This window comes from Neomonachus schauinslandi, chromosome 5 (assembly GCF_002201575.2).
Source record: "Neomonachus schauinslandi chromosome 5, ASM220157v2, whole genome shotgun sequence".
Taxonomy (NCBI): Eukaryota; Metazoa; Chordata; class Mammalia; order Carnivora; family Phocidae; genus Neomonachus; species Neomonachus schauinslandi.
In genome coordinates this window covers 15,840,716-15,863,188 of record NC_058407.1, presented here as the reverse complement: position 1 = coordinate 15,863,188, position 22,473 = coordinate 15,840,716, and the positions used below count along the sequence as shown (strand labels likewise).

The 22,473-nt window shown below is 46.5% G+C and overlaps 1 protein-coding gene across 2 annotated transcripts in view; it reads left to right on the top strand.

Moving 5' to 3' along the window:
* RFX4 (regulatory factor X4) overlaps positions 1–22,473 on the top strand; it is a 133,952-nt gene that overhangs the window by 84,235 nt on the left and 27,244 nt on the right. For both annotated transcript variants that reach the window (XM_021687598.2, XM_021687600.2), the window contains 5 exons: positions 6,304–6,404; positions 8,444–8,502; positions 10,476–10,620; positions 14,950–15,044; positions 15,473–15,590. In XM_021687598.2, coding sequence (XP_021543273.1) covers positions 6,304–6,404; positions 8,444–8,502; positions 10,476–10,620; positions 14,950–15,044; positions 15,473–15,590 — 518 coding nt within the window. The remainder of the gene's footprint in view (positions 1–6,303; positions 6,405–8,443; positions 8,503–10,475; positions 10,621–14,949; positions 15,045–15,472; positions 15,591–22,473) is intronic.

Sequence of the window (22,473 nt, the reverse complement as noted above, 5' to 3'; positions counted from 1 at the left end):
AGGCAATTGTGACCTCAGCTGTCTGATGGGTTAAAGAACAGTTAGGATTTTGCAGATTATCTGGCTTTCTCTTGTTATGGTGGGAGTGTTACTCTTTCTAATTTTCCACATTCTAGGTGGAACAGAAACACACCTAGAAAGGCAACAAAGATTACATCCTGGTGGGATTATGGTCAAATTTTAGTCTCATTTTTTTCTATATTTTTCTAGTGTTCTAATTAAGACGGGATTTTTTTATAACCCTGTGCAAATGCATATATATCTGATTTTAAATTTTAAATATGCATAGGACTATAAAAATAAATATACACATATATTATATATATATATATATATATATATATATGGACCCCTTTAGGCTTTGAGTTATTCTTTCTTGCACATTGTTCAGTGGAACTAGATAGTGGCCAAATGTGTACCTTTGTTTTGTAGTGACCTCCTGGGGGTCAGCAGAAGTATACACACCTTTATATGAGAGCTTCACCTACCTCTAGTAGTGCTTACTAGGTGTTACACACAGGCAAGGCATCTGTAGTTTGTTATGAAGCAGTTTGTGGGGTGCTAATGAAATGCTGACCCCTGTCTCCTCCTCTATAATTGGCTTGTTTTTATAGACATAAAAATTGAAGCTTAAGAGCTGAAATAACTTTAGTCCACCTTTACCTGCAAATAAATGAAACAGTCACGACTCCACTGTTGATTCTTCATTAAACAGTGTTTATTGATTACCACAACATACGGGGCACTATGCTGAGTCCTGGAGCAATGCATTAAAGAAGATACACGTGCTCCCTGCTCTCACTAAGATCACTGTCTGCCCGAGGAGACCATTTTTAAAAATTATATTGTTAACTAATTGCCAAAGTGATCCTTGACTTAGAAATCCAGCACCTTTCTCATGAAATCAGGGAGAAAAAGTTATTCAAAAGACCAGACCTCATCAGACAGCTGACTTTTCACAATTTTATGTGCTCATTCCTCCCTGAAGCCTGTTTGAGTGCCTTCTGTGTGCCCGGCCCTATGCTTGGCCAGGGTAGAAAGGAGATTGGACTCTGGAGGTTCGCACTAGCTGACTAGCTCAGACCTGCCTCTTACCTTCTAACACAGTAAAGTGTATTGAAATTCAGGTGAACAAGTGATAACATAGAGATAACTATGAACCATTTGCTGTTTATTTATAAGAAAGGTAGCTCATTCTCAAACTTGGGCTTTTCACCTCTTGTGACCTCCCAGGTGATCTTGGTGTAGTGGTTGTTAGTAATGATTGGTTTATCAGAAGTAAGGAAGTGTGTATGTGCACGCACGCGCACATATGTGTATAGGGGTGGTGGATGGGCAGGGAAGATGAGATATCAGAGAAGCAAAGAGAAGACTGAGATACCAGAGCTTTGGAGGCAAACACATGTGGGCCTCCATCTTGCTTGTCCACTTATTTGTTATCTCCTCGGACAAATCAAGTAACTTCTCTGAGCCTTGGTTCTCACCTCTCCGCTGGGACTAACAACAGTACCTACTTCATAGGGTAGACGTGAGGATTAAATAAGAAAACACGTGTGAAGTGTTTAGCACTTGGCACACTGCACTCATTAAAAGGTAGCTGGTATCAGTGCTGTTGCTGTTGTTCCAGCATCACGGCTGGAAGTCAGTCAGAGTTCCAAGTGTGGAATTAAGATGCAGGAGAAGGGCTGAAGCTGGAGCTATAGACAAGGGAGCCACCTGCGTAAAAGGGATGAGAAGGTGCGGCACTGGAGCTACAGAACAGACCCTGGGAGTGCCAGCCTGGGGAGTGAGATGGAAGGAGACAAAGTAAGTTAGCAGAGAAGGGTGTCAGTCCGCAGGGTGCATACCGTCGAAGGAGAGTAGTGAGGAAGAGGGTGATGGTCAGCATCATCTGATGCTGCAGGAAGGTGGAGCAGGCCAGGAGGCCACTCCAAGCTAGGTGATCAGGAGGCCAGCTCCTCTCTTGCTCTGTTCAGATTACTCCTAAAAATCTGGCAGTCCCAGTTCCAAGTCCCAAAATAGAATCCTTTTCAGGATGAGTCACTTCCCGCTTTTCTTCACTGTAATAAAATCAAACGATTGCACAAAGGAGAAGACCCATCACTGGTCCTGCTGCTTACTTCCTGCTCCCGTATGAAGGCCAGCTCCTCTACGCCAGCTGCAAATAATGGCCCCCGGGAAAGGTGTCATGGGTGTGGAATGGCAGCCCACCCTCCTTGATGGTACAACAGCCATCATATGATCACTCCAGACACCTCTCTAAATTTTGACCTCTGTCAAGAGTGGCCAAATATTCTGAGAAATCTTCTCACTTAGAAGTTGGATCCAATGTCCTAATTGCCGAGAATGTACTTTGGCTTTATTACGTGTGCAGTACTTTTGGTTCACTCAGTATTCAACATTTATTAAGCACCTCTTGGATATCAAGCACTCTGCTAGGCACAGGGGGTACATATACCACTTCTTTCACGAAGACATCCTTGACAACATTCTTTATTCATACACCCGCATCCACTCACCAGGACCTCCTGGTTGGCTCTGCCTTCCAAATATTTTAATCTGACCACATTGCATTATTTCCACTGTTACCACCCTCAACCAGGATGCTTTCTTGCCTAGATTATTGGGATAACCTCCAAACAGATCTCCCTGTTTTGTCCTTGCCCTTCTATACTCGACTCTCATCCCAGGAACCAGACTGATCTTTTTAAAACATTTGGCAGTCTCAAGAGTGTTGAGATAGTTGGTAGAGCTGGGAGGTGGGGATACTGGCAGTTTCAGATCCTGTGGTCAGCACTTGAACCCAACCTCTGAAGTTGTTAAGGAAGGGAGGGAACCAGCTACAGTCTGGGGCAGGAGCTTTCCAGGCTGAGGGAACAGCAGATGCAAAGGCCCTGGTGAGGTTGTCAAGGACCTGAAGAAACAGGAAGCTGGTGCTGTGGGAATTGAGGAAGCTGGCAGGGGGTAAGGGTGGAGGTGGGGAGAGGGAGTGGGAGGAGCTGAAGTCAGAAAGATAAAGAGGGGTTCAGTGTGGTGTCTGGCACTATGCTAGGTGCTGAACACACAGTGATAAGCAAAATAGACATAGTCCCTGCCTCCGCATTGGAGCATATAGTCTAGTGGGAAAGATGGACATGAATCAGATAATCACACAAGTCAGTGTATAGTTACCAACTGTCACAACTTGGCCCTTCAAGAGGAACAATCAGGGGCTCTGACCTAAAGTAGGGGGTTTCAGAGAAGGTTTTCCTGTGGACGTGACACCTGCTCTGAGATCAGATTGACGAGGAGGAGTCCAGTAGGTGAAGAAGGGTGGGATGCTCTTGGACAGAAGGATGCCAAGGTCAAAGGCCCTGAGGTGGGAAAGAACTAGGTGGAGGCAAGAGGGGCTGAAACATGGATGAAGAGAGAGAATGCGAGGTGAGGCTGGAGAGGAAGCAAGGCTAGAGTGTGAGCCTTGGGGATCACGGTCAGGATTTTGGTCTTTATCCTAAGAAGAATGGGAAAGCTTTGGGGGGTTTTAATCAGAAGGTGAACTAGATCAGAATTGCAAGTGTTTTAGAGAAATCCCTCTCACAATGTGGAAGACAGGGTAGAGGTAGGGAAGTAGCAGAGCAGGTAGGCTCTTGTACCCACTGTTGTAGAAGCTGTCATACTGGCCCAGGTGAGAGATGATGATAGCTGGAAGTAGGGAGAAGAGGGAAAGACTGGATGAGGTTGAGAGACAATTTGGAGATAAAATCTGCAGTACCCGCTCATGGGAAGAGAGACGATTCAAGTGTCAAAACCAGATACAGTAAAAGAGGAACAACCAACCATTATAAGTCTCATGGTGTGATACAGTGGGCAGTACAGGGGCCACCTACGAAGTCTCTTGCCTTAAAAAAAATGTAACTTAATTCGATCTACTCTTTAGACCTGTCAGTTTATGAGAAGCACGCAGGATAGATGAACAGGTTAAATGGCACTATGAGGAAGACATCAACCAAATCGGTGTGGGACATTCCAGGGAACAAATAACATGAGGTGGCCAACAAACCAATGGCATGAAAGAGAATTTTTTAAAAGTCTTAAGAAATAGAACAAGGCAATGTTTTGTGCAGTGTGTAGACCTTGTTTGGATCCTGATTCAAAGAAACCAAAAGATTGCTCTGAGAGAAATAGAGAAATCTGAGGACAGACTAGGCTTTAGATAATATATTTTTTAAAGATTTTATTTATTTATTTGAGAGAGCGAGAGGGGGGGAGAGCACAGAGGGAGAAGCAGACTCCCCACTGAGCAGGGAGCCTAATGTGGGACTGGATCCCAGGACCCTGAGATCATGACCTTAGCCAAAGGCAGATGCTTAACTGACTGAGCCACCCAGGTGCCCCTGGGCTTTAGATAATATTAAGGAATTGCTGTTCATTCTGTTAGGTATACTAATGGCATGGAGGTTTTAAATTGTGTGTATGTGTGTATACACATACATACATATTTAAGTGCATGCTAGAAGATGGACACAAAGTTTCTGAAATGATACATCATGAATTTGCTTATCGCATTCCTGAAAAGACAGAGTGGCATGTGATAAACTGAAGTGGGAAAATGTTGCTAGTTATTGGAGCTGGGTCAGAGATACTTGGAGGTTTATTATACCATTCTATCTTGGGGTATATTTGAAATTTTTTCACATAAAAAAGTTGAAAACAAAAACTTTAGGGTAAGTAGAGTTCACGGTGAAATAGGGAACATAAGAAAAGGACGTCTGACAGAGAAGCGATCAGTTCAGTTTGGACATGCTGAGGTTGATGTGTCTTTAGAATGCTAAATGGAGGGGCCCTGTAGGTGGTTGGTGTAGAGTTCTGGAGACCTTTGCTCTGGACCTTAAAATTAAAAGCAAATGTAGATAGTGACTGAAGCTGTGGTCACAGAGAAGCTATCCAGGGAAGGACAAAGTGTGACAAGCAAGGGTCCAGGACTAGATGTGGAGGAGATGGAGGAAGTAAAGGCCAGGTGGAGGGGCTGAGCTTTGTGACTGAGAAGGAGTAGCCACAAGACAGGGGCCACAACCACCAGGGAAAGTGAAATGTTTCCAAAAGGAGGAGGGGCCAATAGAGCCAAATGCTGCCAAGATATCAAGCCAGATGGGAACCAAAATGAGTCCATTGGGTTCACATCTGGATGCAGCTTACTGCCTAGTGGGAGCTGTTTGGGCTGAGGGACTGGAGTGAGCAGGAGGTGAAGGAAAGGAAAGAGTGTGGACAACTCTCTGAAGAAGGACGTCTGTGAAGTGGAAGACAGAGGGTGGTACCCTGAAAAGAGAGCGTGAGGAAATAAGAGGGTTTATTTTTAAGGTGAGACATGCTTGGTGAGAGGAAGAGGTGGGATATCCGGGAGAAGGGGCGGTCAGTGAAGTGGGGTTCCTGAGGGGGCAGGAGGGGATGACATGGGGTGGCCCTTGATTCTGTCAGGGTGGCCGAGGAGGAGAGTTGTGCTATAGTGGAATGCTGCAAAGTTCTCCCTTTGCGGCTGTGTTCCTTGAAAAGTGGGGATGGTGCCCGCGGCTGGTGGAGGGTCTTAGAGAAGGTTGGCAAAGTGAGGAGTGAAGGACGAGAAACCTGATGGGACCGCCTGGTGGGGAGGGGAGGCCAGTGATCAGGGTCTGACAGGAGAGTCCGTAGGGCACTGCCGAGGGCCGGGTAGGCCGTGTTGCTGGGGGACGAGGACAGTGTGACGCTCCCCAGGGGCTGAGGTCCCTGTGGAGTCAAGCCGAAGGAGGACCCAGCCCATGCTGTTCACAGGGAGAGCCTGAAAGTGATGCCCAAGGTCCTCCCGATTCCCATCTCATGCTGCAACCTGCCATCCCCTCACCCTTCACCCCCTGCCCCCAAACAGCCCTCGGCTCTCCAAAAACGGGGTATGGTTTCAGGGTCAGGGCTGTGCCGGTGCTTCCCAGGTCCTGCCAAGCGGCCGGCGGCGGCGGGGACAGCCGGAGCCAGGCTGGGGGGGCGGGCGCTGGGGCAAGAGTGGCAGCACAGGGGTGCTGTCGGGCCCACCGCCCTCCGACTGCACCCCTCCCGCAGGCTCATACAGAAGCAGGACACGTGGCGTTTTGCTCAGAGTCGGGGCGCCACGTCCCCCCGTGACCAGCGTAGGCACCAGAGCACATTCCCTCCGGGCCCTGCTCAGCCCCCCAGCCCACCCAGCCCCTGAGGTCGCTGCACTGAGTGATCCTGGGGCGGCCAAAACACGATTCCAGGACAACCCAACCCCGTCGGGCAACACACGAGGCACTTAAAATGGATCGTTTCTCCTTCCAGCTTAACTCAGGTGATCCGAAAGTTTGCCAAGCAGCTGGATGAGTGGCTAAAAGTGGCTCTCCATGACCTCCCAGAAAACTTGCGAAACATTAAGTTTGAATGTAAGTACAGAGGTGGGGAGCCGAGGGGAAGGGAGGACAACATTTTAGTGCCGAACAACTTTACATAGGTTGTTCATACAATAATAATAATAACTTTCATTCACTGTTTGCAAAGCACCAGGTATTAAGCCTAGCGCTTTTCATGCACGAACTTCCTCAGTCCTCCCAAAAGGTGTGTTATGGGTGGCGCACTTCTCCTTTCATGGAAAATGAAAGGGGCTTAGAGGGGGTTAGTCAGTAACAGAGGCAGGATTTGCTCCCAGGTCTGTCTGTTGACACCAAAGTGTCTGCTCATCACCACTATCTCACCCCATTTAATCCTCACGCCACCTCTGTGATGTAGGGTGCAGTATCCCTATCCTGCAGATGAGGCTCCAAGAGGCAGAGAAACTTCCCCAAAGCCACACAGCCACCCAGCTGGTAAGAAGGGGCCAGAAGTCAAACTCAAATCTGTTCGACCCCAAAACTCTGGGATTTCCCTGAAGCCCCTGCCCCCCAAAAAGGTGGTAACAGGAGACAGAAAACGGCTTCAGGGCTTCACATATTCAATTCTCTGCCTAATGAGAAAGCCAAATTAATATTTCTCCTACGGGGATTAGGACTGTGATTTTTTTTTTTTTTTTCTTTTCTGCTGAGCATCACCAGCCACTCTCCCCCATTAGTTTTGCCTGAGAAAACTGGTCCTATTTCTCTGTCTCGGTGTTTCTGGACTTGTGGGAAGATGCATGTGCTATTACACCAAGATGAAATGATTTTAAGCCAAAGTTTTAAGATACAGGTTTCTTAAAGCAGCATTTGAATCCAGCTTGCCATTCTTGCCCGGGAGAAAGTGGCGGCAGGGAAAATGAAGGGGATCAAATTACCCTCTCTGGGCAGGCACAGGGAGCCCTTTCAGACGCGCTCCAAGGCTGAGGCCGCCTGCAGTGCCCAGCACCTACTGATAAAGCCCGCTTTATTTCACGGCTCTCAGTTCTTTTCTTTTCATGAGCACTAAATTCCACATCACAAAGTTAAAGAAAAAGTAATTAGGGAGAAGGATTAACGATTGATCGGTCTGGAAAATTAGAAGTTCATCTGTGCCCCCACCCCCCCATTTCTCCACCCCATGCCCTATTTTTCAAACCAAGCTGGCTCTGAGTACAAATTAGAATAATCCCAGGGAAATTTCTGCTTCTTGACCAGTTCAGAAATTAATGAGAAGAATGCCCTGCACCCGTTTTAATTATGCTGACAAAACAAACCTGTTGAAAGTTGGCAGCAAGGAGGTCTGTTGGACCTTCCACCTGTTGGGGCCTGCGGGAACCCCTCTCCCAGGGAACCTCGGGGGCACTTGGAGAATGGGCGAGGAGGGGAAACACCACTCCAGACAACTCTGCAATCGTGGAGACCTGGGGCTGGCACATGGCTTGTCTGCTTGGTCTTGAAATCTTCAGATTTAAGATCATCCCACTTCGAACCATCAGCCTGTTAAATGACTGTGGTAAACAGGATCAGCAAAACACACCAACAGGTCATGGAGATCATTTGATAAAAATGGCAGATTATGAATGCAAAGCCGCATTCAAAGTGCAGCCCAGGGTTCCGTCCTAAAAGCAGCCCCTCACACCACACACCGCTGAGGCTCAATCAAGTTTCCCTATTAGATATACTACTTTTAAAGGGCCTTCTTCAAAGCTTCCACTTGATTCCAGCAATTATTTATGGGGAGAAGTGATTGAGCTTGCAATTAGCGAAATGAAAGACAAGTAAATAATTGCTTTTATTCACGGTTGATTGACACCACAATTTCTCACACCTGCCAGTATGGCATGCGGGTGACTTTGAAATATGTACCCCAAATATCGCCATTTTAGGAAATAGCTGTCCACACAGGAGAACAAAGAATCAAATGCAGGGTTTTGCCAGCGGGTGCATAAAATGGGGTTGGACAGTGAAACGCATTTAGGCAAATAAGCTACTTTTTGAAATCTGCCCCTGGAAAATCCAAGGTAGGACCATACAGCATGCAAATACTTCAGACTAACTCTTCCTTCTTGCAGTGTCGAGAAGGTTTTCCCAAATTCTGAGACGGCAGACATCACTGAATCATCTTTGCCAGGTATGTATCCTGTGTTATGTTTTCTAACTCCTTTGAAGTCATTGCCCATGAGGGGCAAATGCACAGAACAGCTCCCCAGAGATCCATCGGGGGTGTGGCTGTTTGATAGTTTAATACAGTATAATAGGTGTTTGATATACTCTTACTGGTACCTTTAATTTCTATTGATAAAGAATAACATTAAGCAATCACAAAATATTTCCGACTAGCATACAAAATAATTTCTGACGTCAGTCGCCCCTTAACCTTTCAGATATGTTCTGGCGCGCAAGTTTGCGTTTCCCTTGAGTAGATCGGGCTTTCTCGGCCACTGCTGACATGTGGGTCTGGATCATTCTTTGCTCTCGGGAGTTGTTTGGTGCAGTGCAAAGATTTAGTAGCATCCCTGGCCTCTACCCGCATGCCAGCACCCAGATGCCTAGCAGCACCCCACCCCCAGGTACCACCTTGATTTTGACCATCAAGAATGTCTCCAGACATGACCAAATGTAGCCCGGGGGCTCAGTGTCACACAACACCCCCCCCTTGTGAGTCACAGAAATAAATGAGGATGGGGGCGCCTGGGTGGCTCAGTCGTTAAGCGACTGCCTTCGGCTCAGGTCATGATCCCAGGGTCCTGGGATCGAGCCCCGCATCGGGCTCCCTGCTTGGCGGGAAGCCTGCTTCTCCCTCTCCCACTCCCCCTGCTTGTGTTCCCTCTCTCGCTATCTCTCTAATAAATAAATAAAATCTTTAAAAAAAAAAAACATAAAGAGGATGATTTGTTTGTTGTGTATGTATCATCCAGAAGAGTTCAAAGGCACACAGTATGTTAAATATTTACCCCCTTTTGTTTATTTTCTCCAGATTTTTGTTCTTTTTAGCACAAAAGTGACATATGCTTACTATAAAAAAATTCAGCAATAACAAAAATGTGTACAGTGAAAGGTGGACTATTTCCTTATAACTCCTTGGTGATAATTCGATGGCATAAAGCTTTGTATTTCTCTTAAGTTTGTACCTTAAGGAAGGGAATCTAAGTCTATTAAGGCAGCCAGTTAACATTCATTAGAATATTAATGATCTTAAAGCAGAAGGGGCAAACCGGTGGCTGCCAGTCAAATCTGGCCCTCAAGTGGGTGGGCTTATTTTTGTTTGATTTGCATGTGTTCAAAAATTGTTTTTACTTCGTAGTTTACAGTTGAACCTGGGAGATGTCAGCTAAACAGCCCCAGAACCACATTTCCCAGGGCAGGAATCAAGTGGATGGGCTGAGCTCCTTTCCAGCAGGCACTGTCCTCCTTGTCAGCCCCACTTCCTCTTACGCTTCGCTGGCTTCCCTCACTCCCGTCTGCCACCTGCCTGCCTTCTTTGTGTGGCGTTTGCCACCTCTCCCTCATACTGTGGGTTCTGGGTCGGTGCTGGTTATTCAAGGTCAAGGTTGGAGGAAGGGGTTTTTAGAGTGACCTGAAGGAAACCTCCAGGCCAGGCACCTGAAAATACAGAACTACACCCCCACACATCTCACCGTTCCTGCCCTGCCTCTGGCATAAATGGCAAAGTGGGTGATTTGGGAGATTTGGAAACCAGAGGTACACCCTTCATGTTGTTTCTCAGACGCTAAAGACACGTGGGTTTTTAAGCACAGAGCTCCCATCCCGCAAGCTTACATCGGAAGGCTGACAGGTCTCTGGGCTTCATCCCATTGTTCCCCAGCGGTCAAGACCAAAGGGGCTGGGAATAGCAGGGTTTGGTCTAGCCTCGGCCACCCTGGAGTAATTTTTTATAGAGCTGAGAAAAGAGAGCCACAAGAGAAAAGACTGTACGGGTCTTCTGAGTTATGGACTCATCTGCTGATTTCCTGAAATGGAGTTTTCCTGAATTTCAAAGTAGTTTGCAAAATACCCTATGCAGATTCATTAAAAAGAAAATAATGTGCAGGGGTTTTAACCTAACAACCCTCAAGCTAATGAGTTGATGGGCTTGGATTACAGGCATCTCGGACGGTGATCCACAGTGCAGACATCACATTCCAAATGCTGGAAGACTGGAGGAACGTGGACCTCAATAGCATCACCAAGCAAACCCTCTACACCATGGAAGACTCCCGAGATGAGCACCGGAAACTCATCATCCAGTGTAAGATGTTCCACCAAGCATTCTGTCCTTTCTGTTTTTGTTTTTAAAAGAAAGAAAGAAAGAAAAAGTATCTTGGTAAATATTTAAGTGGCATTCTCACCCTGTCCTTCCCCCTAGGATCCCTTCCTTCTTATTGTTCCTGTTAAATGGGTTAGCCCAGACGGCAGGGCTGATTGATTTAAAAGGACATGTGTCAACACTCCTGGGGGAAAGGGAGCCTGGTGCATTTGGGCAGCACACAATGTCATGCAAAAGGCCCCAGATGTGACTCTCAATGCCAGGCATAGTCCCATAGGTAGCATAAAAAAATGAGAACAAAAGCGTGTTGCCCGTCTGAGTGTACGTCAGCCTGGAGTCAGCTGGATACGCTGCCTGTTTTCCAGCGGAGGGTCACATGAATCAGCCCACCTATCGGCAGGTGAACCTTTCCATCGCATTAAATGTTTGAGAGGGGAATGGATGGTGGTGTACTTCTGTGAGCATGTGTTCATGTCCCTGTGGACAAAGACTGAAGGAATACTGTGCCAGCTGTTGTCTGGATGAGGTCAGGTTGTGTGTTCTTAGCAGTAGAGGACGTGAGGGGGTCAGAGAACACCACCATCGTCAGCACACCTCTGCTGTTCCTCACGAGCTCACCGCAGCCTGCTGCCCCCAGCCTCCCACACCAGCGGCCCTGGATGGGAGTCTCCTGGCCACTTCCTCACTTTGCTCAGCCTTCCTTTCTCATTCCTGGGGGGGGTGGGGGAGGGGAGGGGCGCAGGAGTGCAGAAATGGGGAGCTGCACAGCGGCCGTCCCCCTGAGAAGTTGGGCCAGTTCTCCTGAGAGCCCCAGGCCCCTCAGATTTCCAGTATATGCCTTCTGTATGTCCTCTTGAGGGAACTTTCTTCAGCCAGGCTTAGCATGTGGTGTTTAAAAACAAGTAAGTTCCAAAAGATGTTCCTATTAGAGACCTCCTTCCCACTGAGCGCTTTTCAGAAGCCACTGGAGCAGCTGAAACCTGAACCCTGGGGACCTTCCCTGGGGCTTCTTTCCCAGAACTCCTTCCGTGCTCATTCCTTCCTCCACAGCAGCCGTCAGCCTGCTTTCCCCTGGTAAGAACTTAGAGGTGGTCACTAAAATAAGAATTGAGCTCACAGACGGCCTTGTCTGCGCAGGGTTTTGTGTCAGACTTAACCACAGGCACGATCTTGTTAATTCTCTACACCAACCCCACAAGGAAGATACCCGCCGCCCCCATTTTACAGAGAACAAGGCTCAGCCTCAGAGAGCTGGTGACCCTTACCCCTGGCAGCAGAGCGGGGCCCCCCGACCTACACCCAACCTTGACTTCACCAACATGCACTAGGGCTACTCACTTGGAGGAACAAAATGAGATGACAAAAATGATGCGATATGGGCAAGTTCTGGAGGCTGCGGGGTCTTTCCAAATTCTTGCAATCATGCTCCTGCTCTGTTTGTCCTTGCTGCCTGCTACAAGGCCAATAGAGAGCATGGGTGTTAGCCCCCTTCCAGCACTAGCTGTACCTCTGATCACTGTGTCCCCAGGACCTCACCCCAGGCCAAGCATGGATGAGGCGCCACTAATGTTTGGTTGGGCCAGACAGATGAATGGGAACCCAAAATGACACGACTCCCAGCAGCATGAGACCCAGCTCTCTTCCCCCCTTAGCACCTTGTGTGGAGGAGGAAAATGTCACCCACACTCATAGGGGAAAATGCAGTCCCCATCACTTGCTTTAGGGACCAGGCTCCTTGGAGGTCACTGGAGCACCTTGGAGGTCACTGCAGCCCCTCCAAGAAGGGAGCCTTTTGGGGTTTCCTCTTCAAGTTCTCTTAGGCCCCGGGACAGAATGGTACCCTTTAAAGCTGTGACTGTGCTCTTCTTCTAGAGGAAGGGAGTAATGAGGTTCAGTTCAACCCAGCTGGTACTTAACTGAATGCCTGTCCTGGGCCAGGCAGTGTGTTAGAAGCTGGGCAAAAAGCAGTGAATAATATGAACACTGCCCTTCCCATGTAGAGCTTAGAGCTAAGGGCAGATCAGAAATTGAACAAGTAATTCACAAATGGTTGCATGTTCCAAAGAGGACACCTCTGTATGATACAGTGCCTGGGAGAGGGGAGAGGATTGAGCAAGGGCACCAGCCCTCAAGGCAGGTAGCCTGGCATACGAGTATCATCCCTGCAGATCCCCCCCGCCTCCGACAGCTGGGAAGTAAGTTCTTAAACACAACTATGTGCTGCACCCTCCTTATCACCAGTTGACAAGCCTGCACCTTCCTGCTTTAGGGGGTTTCCATCACCTCTGTGAAATAGGTCCTGCCTGGGAATGCCCCACTTACCCTAAATTAAAAAATGCATGTCCGGGGGCGCCTGGGTGGCTCAGTCGTTAAGCGTCTGCCTTCGGCTCAGGTCATGATCCCAGGGTCCTGGGATCGAGCCCCGCATCGGGCTCCCTGCTCGGCGGGAAGCCTGCTTCTCCCTCTCCCACTCCCCCTGCTTGTGTTCCCTCTCTCGCTGTGTCTCTCTCTGTCAAATAAATAATCTTAAAAAAAAAAAAAAAGCATGTCTGGTCATCAGCGTGCTAATGAGCACAACTCGACTGTGGTTAAGAGCAGGGGGTTGCGATGCCCAACAAACCCTGGTTCTCGTGCCCCGTGACCCTGGCTTCCGAGTCTCTGACATGGGGAGGACGCGGTGGGAAGGAATGGGGCCCGGGACAGCGGGTCCAGTGCGGCGCTTGGGAGGCAAGCGTGGGCTCAGGCTGGCTTTGAAACCCGCCTCTGCTATTCAGCAGCGGCGAGACCTTCGGAAAGTCTCTGTCTCTGAGCGCCTCCGCCCCCTCGTTTGTAAAACGGGGAGTACAGTACCTGCCTCCTTGGGTTCTTCATCTGCTCACTCACCCAGCGTTGGAGAACCCGCTGTCCCGTTCTCGAGGTTGCTGTAGGGTTAGACTGGAGTGTCTGCGCAAAGCAGTGAGGAAGGTGCCTGGCGCGGCAAGAACCCAGTAGGTGTTAACCAGAAGCACCCTCTTGGCCACTTCCGTCGCCACCTTCACTGACCGAAGCGCAACAGCGCCGACGCACCGGACACGCCGACCGTGCCATCAAGAGGAAAGCGCCCCAGACAGAGGTCGGAGACGTGGGCGCCAGTCCCTGCTCTGGCACTCACTCACCCTCTGACTTTGAGGGGGGCCTTTAATCTCACTGAGACACAGCTTCCCCTCTGTAAAAGGACACCGATGTCGACTCACGGACGTTCAAAGCCCCTTCTCATTCTAACCTGTTCTGAGCTCCGGGTGGTGGCTGGCGTCTTGTTGCAGTCATCAACTCGGGAACCCAGAGCACCTTGGCTAGGCCCATGGAATGGGAGACCAAAAACTGCTCGGACAAATGAAAACTGTAAAAAAAAAAAAAAAAAAAAAAAGATGTGAATCTGGAAGTGTGGTTTGGTTTACGGAGCTCCACATGCAAAAAACACAAAAACGGTCATGAAAAGAGATGTTTCAAACTGGAGGTCACCCCAGCAAGGTTTCTTTTTTCTGTGGTGCTTCGCGAATTCCATAGCCCATCCGGACTCGGTTATCTGACGTGCAGCTGAAGACAGGCTATAAAGTGGTACGATTATTCCCCTTTTCCTAAAGTGGAAACTAAGGGCACAGAGATTGTTTCCTTCATGCTACAAACATTTATTAAGCATCGACTGCGTACTGAGCCCTGAGAGGCTGGTTGGGAGACTTGCCCACCACAGTTGTGGTTTAGAAGCTTTGAACTATCAAACGTGCCTGCCATGGGGCAGAGAGCAAGGGAGCGGCACTGCCTGGGTCTGGGTCTGCGCATGCAAGCAAGCACATCCTGGATAGCGGCCACCTATGGGGAAGGCCCCAGCTAAGAAAGACCCCCGGCAGAGAACTGGCCTGGGAGACTCGCCCCGCAACTGTAACACAGCATTAGCAGCGAAGGGAGCATATGAGATAATAAAGCGTTAGGGAAGCTCGGAGGACAAGTGATCAGTTCTGCCGGCGAGGGGCCTGCAGAGATCATGTCGGCTGGGCCACGAGGAACCAGAGAGTGCGAGCAGAGGGGACTGCCTGAGAAAGTAGGGCTTGTTGAGGGCATATGGCGAGTTAACATGGGAGCCAGGCTCTCAGGTGCTCAGGGGCTGGGAAGATAAGCCTGGAAAGGTAAGTCGGGGCATATTTTCTAAAGCCTGAATGCTGTGTTAAGACTGGAGTTCTGTTTTATTCAGTTTCATTCCTTTGTTCTTTTAAGATGTATCTCTGTGTAGACACAGCTGCAGTGATATGTGGGGGGCTCTCCTTTGTTTGACAGTGTACCAGGAGTTTGACCACCTCCTGGAGGACCAGTCTCCCATCGAGTCCTACATCGAGTGGCTAGACACCATGGTGGACCGGTGTGTTGTGAAGGTTGGTAAGCCGGAGCGGAAGGAGGAGCCCTGGTACTGCAACCCGCCACTCACCTTTGTGGCACTTGGGAGATACAGAGCCCCACCCTGAGCTATCTGAATGTTCCTCAGCAGCCATGGAGCCCTGGGGTTCTGAGGAGAGGCTTGGGCCCCCTCCGGAGGTGGGGGTTGCAGGAGGCAGGACCATGAGTCTCCTTCCCCTGACTCAGCCAGGTCAGCATCTCTTTTATCTGCTGTGTGCATTGGGTCTTGACATAAGATTTCATTCTTTAAAGCATATTTTTTTGCTGGAAGAAACAGCAAGTCAAAAACCATTGTTCTATAGCATTGAACTTGGAGACCCATTGAACCTTCCTAGTGTTTTTCAGGGAGACCGTAATAAATGAAAGGTTACGTTGACCACTGTTAAATCTGTTCACTTTCTTGTAGGTGGCTGCCAAGAGACAAGGGTCCCTGAAGAAAGTGGCCCAGCAGTTCCTCTTGATGTGGTCCTGTTTTGGCACAAGGGTGATCCGGGACATGACCTTGCATAGTGCCCCCAGCTTTGGTAAGGCCGCCCCAGCCCTCCCTATATCCAAACACTTCCTCTCTGGACTTCGTGCTTGAACTCCACCTCTCTAGACTCAGCCTTGATCTCACTTGCTGTCCCTGAGCCCACAAGGACATCACCCTGAAACTTACCTGTTCTGGAAGGAGTCGACATTGTCAGGACTTTCAGGGAGAAAGATGGCATTGTGTGCTAATGTATGCAAATCTGAAAATGGAGGTTCTCACTCAGCTAGTATTATTGGAGTTTAGAGAGGACTAAAAGCAGTGGGTGCGCTTCGCTTTGGCCAGGTGTCCCCAGTGAATGCTGCTTCCAGGGACTATTTTGCAGAATTCCATAGTGTGGACTTCCCATGACTGGGAACTCGAAAAGCCTCTGAGTTGGAATATTTGCATATGGCTCGACTGATGCTCCAGTAGTGGGTAGAGTGTCTAAAGGTTTCTTTAACACTGTGCCCCAGTTGGATCCCTAGAACTTTTATGTTCATTTTTCCCTTGGTTTTATTGACCCCTTGGGTGCTCCTCACCTCCCTCCCCAGGTGCACACCTCCTCCTTCCAGAGTAACGCAACTTGGAGTCTCTGCCCAGGGGCGCTTACGCTCATCCACAGGCAGGAACCGAACCACCGACTTAGGGTGAATGCTGTGCTACATTGTGGGACACAGTTTATTCCTTTTCACTGGAAAGAATGGAGGATGCATCGAGTCCAGGTCATCATTAGCAAAGTGAGGAGAAACCCTAAGGCATCATCCAGACATCTGAAATCTCCAAACACTTTGGCCTCAAATTTTGAGGCATTTCAGCAAAGGGCTGTTGGTAGCTTTTCTAGGTACTTGCTTCAGTTCACTATTTTACTTTGCAAGGAGAGATGTGGTTTCATTTCTCATTACCTCCAATTAAGCCAATCGGCTCTGGGTTTCACTCCGGGTTTAATTTGACACTTTTCCATCCAGCTTTTTTATGGTCTTGTCACCATTTTCCGGTTGTGCTATACAACGAAGCGAGTATGTGGTAAAACAAAGGCGGCACTATTTTTTCTAAACAGCTCTGTCCATGAAAGACTGTGTTTCCCCACTTGGAGAAGTGTTTTGTTGTGGATTTCTTTAATCTCGGCATTGGGACGCTCTCTGCCCTGGCCTGCACCGTGGCTACAGATGAAAGTTCTCTTTGAGCTGCGCATGGACATTCTCCGGTGGCTCCTACCTGGGCAGTGCCATCAGGCATGACGTTTTGATGGCTTCCGGCTCAGCACAGTTAGTGTTAGCACATGTCACCTCTGGTTCTGGGAAAACCATTCGCGCATAGCTGCCTTCAGTCCAGCGAATGGCCAAAACATTTTTGCCATCTGTTCATTGCTTCAAAATCAAAGAATCCACAATATCGCACCCACGTATACGGACCCACATCCACAAAGCAGGCATCTTTTTTTGCTCTATCCCTTATTCTTCAGTGTGCTGATTCTTAAAGTGATTATGTAGATTATTGAGGCCTCTTCATTAGACAGGGAAAGTAATTCACTTGGCAGTATTCTTTGGAATTCACTTGTTTTTACTAAGTTAACAATATGATAAAGGAGGTCAGGACAGTAGGACAGTTAGGGTTCTATGAAGGGGTTGCATTTATTACCAAGAAAAGTTTTCCTTGAAATGTATTCCTTTCTTTTTTGAACCACGCACTGTTTTAGGATATACCGGAAACTCAGGCAAATGGCAGAAATGGTCACAAGTCTCTTAGAAAAGGCAAGGAGATGTTCACCCAATTTCCCGTTGACAGGATTTCCCAACCCGAAGCGGGCTGAAATGATACCTGTTTCCAAGTCCATTTAGCACACTGTCTGCCGTGGTCCTGCTCATCCAACTTTATTGTTGAGTTCTGCAGCTTGGGGTGACAGGCAAGTTGAAAGAATCCGCGGCAGACAAAAGCCCAGCTCCCCCTTTCTGCCTGTATATGTCAAAGACACAGTTGGTGGTTGTGTTTGGGTCATGTGTGCCCTGTATAAAAACAGCTAATTAGGAAAAAGAGCCCTCTGTTCGCCAGCCCCCTCCCCCAACGGCAGGGGCCAGCTCTATCTGTCTTGTAATTCGCACGATCCTTGCCGCTGGGAATGGTGCAGGCTGGCCGCCATGTGAGGGTGGGGACTGTCACAGCGATCCCGGGGGGTCTCTGCCACCTCTGCCCAGAACGACCTCTTTCAAAGGTAGTTGACTCCTTTCTTCTCCTTAATTCCTTTTCACTCTTTTCTTCCTAATTCCTTCTCCCGGAAAGAGCCTATACGGTGAACTGAAGTAGCCAGACGTTCTTTCTTTGCCGCGGGCAGCAGTTTCTGGTAAAATCAGTCAGCAAAGGTAGGCTGGCAGGCGATGAACTTTGAGTCCTAATGGGGCTGAGGAAAATAGAGTCTCCACTTTTGAAACGCACACACACCCCCCATGTATTTTCCGCCGACTGCTGTGATTTCCGTTCAGAGGACACCTGGATCCCAAGTCAGTGCCAGTGCCTTTACCCTTTTACTCTGGCTTTTCACCACCTGCCCCCGATTTCACTCGTAGGAACATCTGGAGACAACCGTAGTTCCTGGAAGTACTTCGGCATCAGATGGTTGGGAAACCACCCCGGGTTTGCCCACCAAGGGGGGAGGACTGCTTATGGCCCAAGCTTTCACCGGCTCATGCACTTGTTCTTCTGGCTTAGTGTTGTAGCTCACCCACTCAGGGAGAGCCGAGGAGGCCACACGGGGGCAGCCCCGTCAGGGACCCGCTCCCACACCAGGTGGCGGTGACCCAGCCTTCCAGACTGCTTCTGCAGGAGTAGGTGACCAAGCCTGTCTCTCTTACCCAGAACCTGCCAAACACTGCACATGTCAGCCAGGCCCCCGCCAAGCACTAGGAGGCAGGAATTGCTTTTCCTGTATTCAGGAGGAGGCAGACCCGAGAGGAGAGGGGGCTTGCCCTTGGATGCGCCACAGACTATGCTGAGCCCCCTAGAATCTTTTCCATGCTACAGCCCCTGTTCTTGCTGCGAAGCCACCACCTCATCTAGCTTTCTTCAGTTGAATACTACTCATAAAGACAAGGTAACATTTATGGAGGGCCTAGTATGCACAAGGCACAATATTGGGCATGTCCTCATTTAATTTTTGCAACAACCTGTGAGGTCTGAGGTAGAACATGAAGCAAGGCAGGACAATGCTGCTCATTATAACAAATACTTAGAAGGCACGTACTACCATTCAATCCTCACATTAACTCTTCGAGGCAGATAACAATAGGTGGAAAAGGAGCTTGGAGAATTTTCTTGCTCAAGATCAGTATGGCAAGGGACAGAGCTCTGTTTCAAAATCAGATCGGCCTGACCACAAGACCCATGCTTCTTCAGTTTCCACAACTCAGACAAACACCCCGGGCTCAGATGCAGAGCACCAAAAGGCGAGACAAATTTTTTTAATCCTCACTGATGGATTTTTAAAAATCTATACTGATAGATTTAAAAAAGTTTTGGAAGCTATGAGAGAGCAGATCATTATGAGTAATAAGGGACGCCAGAAATTATATCTTTCAAGTGCTGAGAATAAAGAACTGTCAACCATTATTCAAGAGTGAGGGCAAAGTAAAGGCCTGTTCGGTTCTACGAAGAATTAAAGAGAATGTGGCCCCATAGAACATCACTTAAAAAGCACTTAAAGGCTGCATTTCAGCAAGAAGAAAAATAAGGGTCTGGGATACAAGAAACAACCATGTTCTAGTTATTGTTGCTGTGTACCAAATTACCCCAAGGCTTAGTGGCATAAAACCGTGCTTCCTGGAAGTACTTTCATTATGCATGTGGATTCTGTGGGTCAGGAATTTGAACATGACGCAGCAGGGATGGCTTGTCTCTGATCTATGATGTCTGGAACCTCAGACGGAAATACTCAAGGACAGTGGTGCATCGACAGCTGGAGGCTGGAATCATCTGGAGGCTTCTTCCCTCCTGTGTCTGTGCTTGGGTTTGGATGACTTGAAGACAGGACTGCTGTGATAGGATGCCTTCTGTGGGCACTCCATGTGACACGGCGGCCTCTGAACAGCTAAACTTCTCACATGGTGGCTCACTGTTCCAGGGGGGAGGTCACATTGCCTTTTATGACCCAATCCCAGAAGTTAAAGTGTCACCTCCCCCCTACTCTGTTGGTCAAAGCAGTCACAAGCCTACCAAGTTTGAAGGAGGAGCATAGACACCCAATTCTCCAAGGAAGGAATGTCAAACAACTTGGGGGCCCTGTTTTAAGATGAGAGAAATTCTTAAATTTGTAAACAAATTTAATTACTGATTATAATTTAAAAAATAATTTTTGCATGTTAAAAAAGGTAAAGCAAGTTCTAGGCTATAATATAACATGAGGTGGTGGGAAGAGAATCTTCAAGGACTGGTTAAAGCATTCTAAGGTTTTTGTCTCAGAATGTTAAACAATTTTAGACTTCATTGAAAAAAATATAGTTTGGATTTAATATATAGGATATATGTTAATAAATGAAGAGATCATCACTAAATCATTATAATTTAGCAAGGAAAATGGAAAATTTGAAAAGAGATGGCAAGATAAAAGAAGCATAGAAAAAGGATGGTAAACAAAAAACATAAAATAGGACGCTAGAAATAAGATCAAGTAACAATCGCAGTAGATGTAAAAGTCTCTTCCTTCCAAAAACACCAGGCATAAATGTTTTTACAGGCAACTTTTACTAAACTTTTAAGAAACATAAAATCCTTAGTTAATGAAAATCATGAAAATTGATGTTTCAGGCAATAAAAATGAAAGGTAAGTTATATGACTCATGTAGCTAATATAATCTCAATTTCAAAATCTTGGAAGAATGGTAGAGGAAAAGAAAATTCTGACCCAACCACACATAAATATAGATGAAACCTTCTAAATAAAAATACTAGCAGAACAAACCCAGCAGCAAAATTTTTAAAATCATGATTAACAAGGTTTACGGCAAGAATTCAGGTATGATTCAAAGTCAGAAAAATTACTAATTGACACACTATTAACAGATTAAATGAGAAAAATCATATGATCATCTCTATAGACATAGAGGGAAAAAAGGATTTGATATAATTCAGCTCCCAGGTATGATTTTAAAAAAACTCTTAGCAGACTAGGAATAGAGGGGAATTTACTTAATATGTTTAAAGGGCAACCAAAACTGCAGCAAATATCATACTAACTGGTGGAACTTTAGGAAGTTTTCCCATTCAAATCATGAAGATAAGAAGGCCTTTTAACACTGTTTCTAACAAATATTGACTGGAAGTCCTAGCCAATGCAATAAGAAAAGGAAATCTAAGAATTGAAAAGGAAAACACAAAACTGCCTTTTGTTACAGATGTCATGATGGCTGATGAAAGACAATCTACAAACCAATAGAACAAATAAGAATTCAACCAGATTATTCAATTCAGTTTTTTAAAAACGTCATTAGTATTCTTAGCACTAACCAGAATCTAATTAGAAAATATTATTGAGTTGTGTATATATTAAGTATATACTAACATATATTAGGTATATATCATAGTATATATAAATACACACACGCATATACCATTCAAGAGAGCAAAAGAAACTAAAAAATACTATAAAATTCTAATAAAAATTGTTTGAAGATCTTCAAGGAGAAGATCTCCTGTTCATGTTTGGAAAGAGTCAACGTCAAGGAGAGCTTTCTATCAATTAATACACAGATTCAATAGAATTCTAGTCTAATTCTTAATTTTTTCCCTTTGATTTTGACAATCTGCTGTTAAAATTCATGTGGAAAAGCAAAAGGCCGAGAATTTATAGTAAAGACATTTTGAAGGTGAAGAAGAACAAGATGTAGGGTCTGGCTTACCTAATACTCATATTTGTTATGGAATAAGACAATGTGGGTTTGTAACATGGTTAGATGGGTAGAGCAATGAAACAGAACAGGGGTGCCCAAGAGAGATGGATACGAAACTTGTCTTCCCCTAATCAGATCCTTGTCCCTTGTCTATTAAACAAGAGGATTGTATATATGACACAGATAGCATTAAAAATCAGTGGATTAGACAAATTTCTTCTAGACAAGCATTTTAGGGTACAAAAAAGAAAATTAGACCCCTGTCTACAACTTCTGAAAGGAAACATCTAAATGGGGCGGGGGGGGGAAGACCTTAAACCTTTTAGAAGAAAATAGAAATGATATCTTTATGATCTTGAAGTAGTAAATTATTTATTTAAAAAGGCACAAAAAAAGACCAATCATAAAGAAAATATTGCAAAAATAACTACATTTGGATTTCAAACCTGTGTTTATTAAGCACACCTTAAACAAAGTTAAAAGATAAAAGCCACAGAAAAGAACATATTTTGCAGTGCATATAACAAACAAACTGAATATATAATAAACCCTTCTAAATAAATTGTTTAAATACCCCAATAGAAATTCATATACCCCAATATTATTCAAATACCCCAACAGAAAAATGAGCAAAGTATATGAATAGGTGATTCACAGAAGGGGAAATTCAAATGGAAAGATGTGCATCTTTCCAGTAATTAGGGTAATGCAAATTATAAAGACAATAAGATAACATTTCACACCCTTCAGACTGGCAAATATTATATTTCACAGACTATCAGTAGGAATGTAAAGAATTTTGGTGAGCAATTGGACACTCTCTCATAAGACTAAAGATGCAGGCAGTCTTGGACCCAGCAGACACAAGAAAACAGGTACAGAAAGTATTCATTAGTGTCAGTTTCCAATAGTGGAAAGTTATAAACAACCTAAATTCCATCACCAGGAGAACAGATAAATAAATTGTGGTATATTCAGACAGTGGCCATCCGACTGGAGCTGCATAACATGCGTCCATGT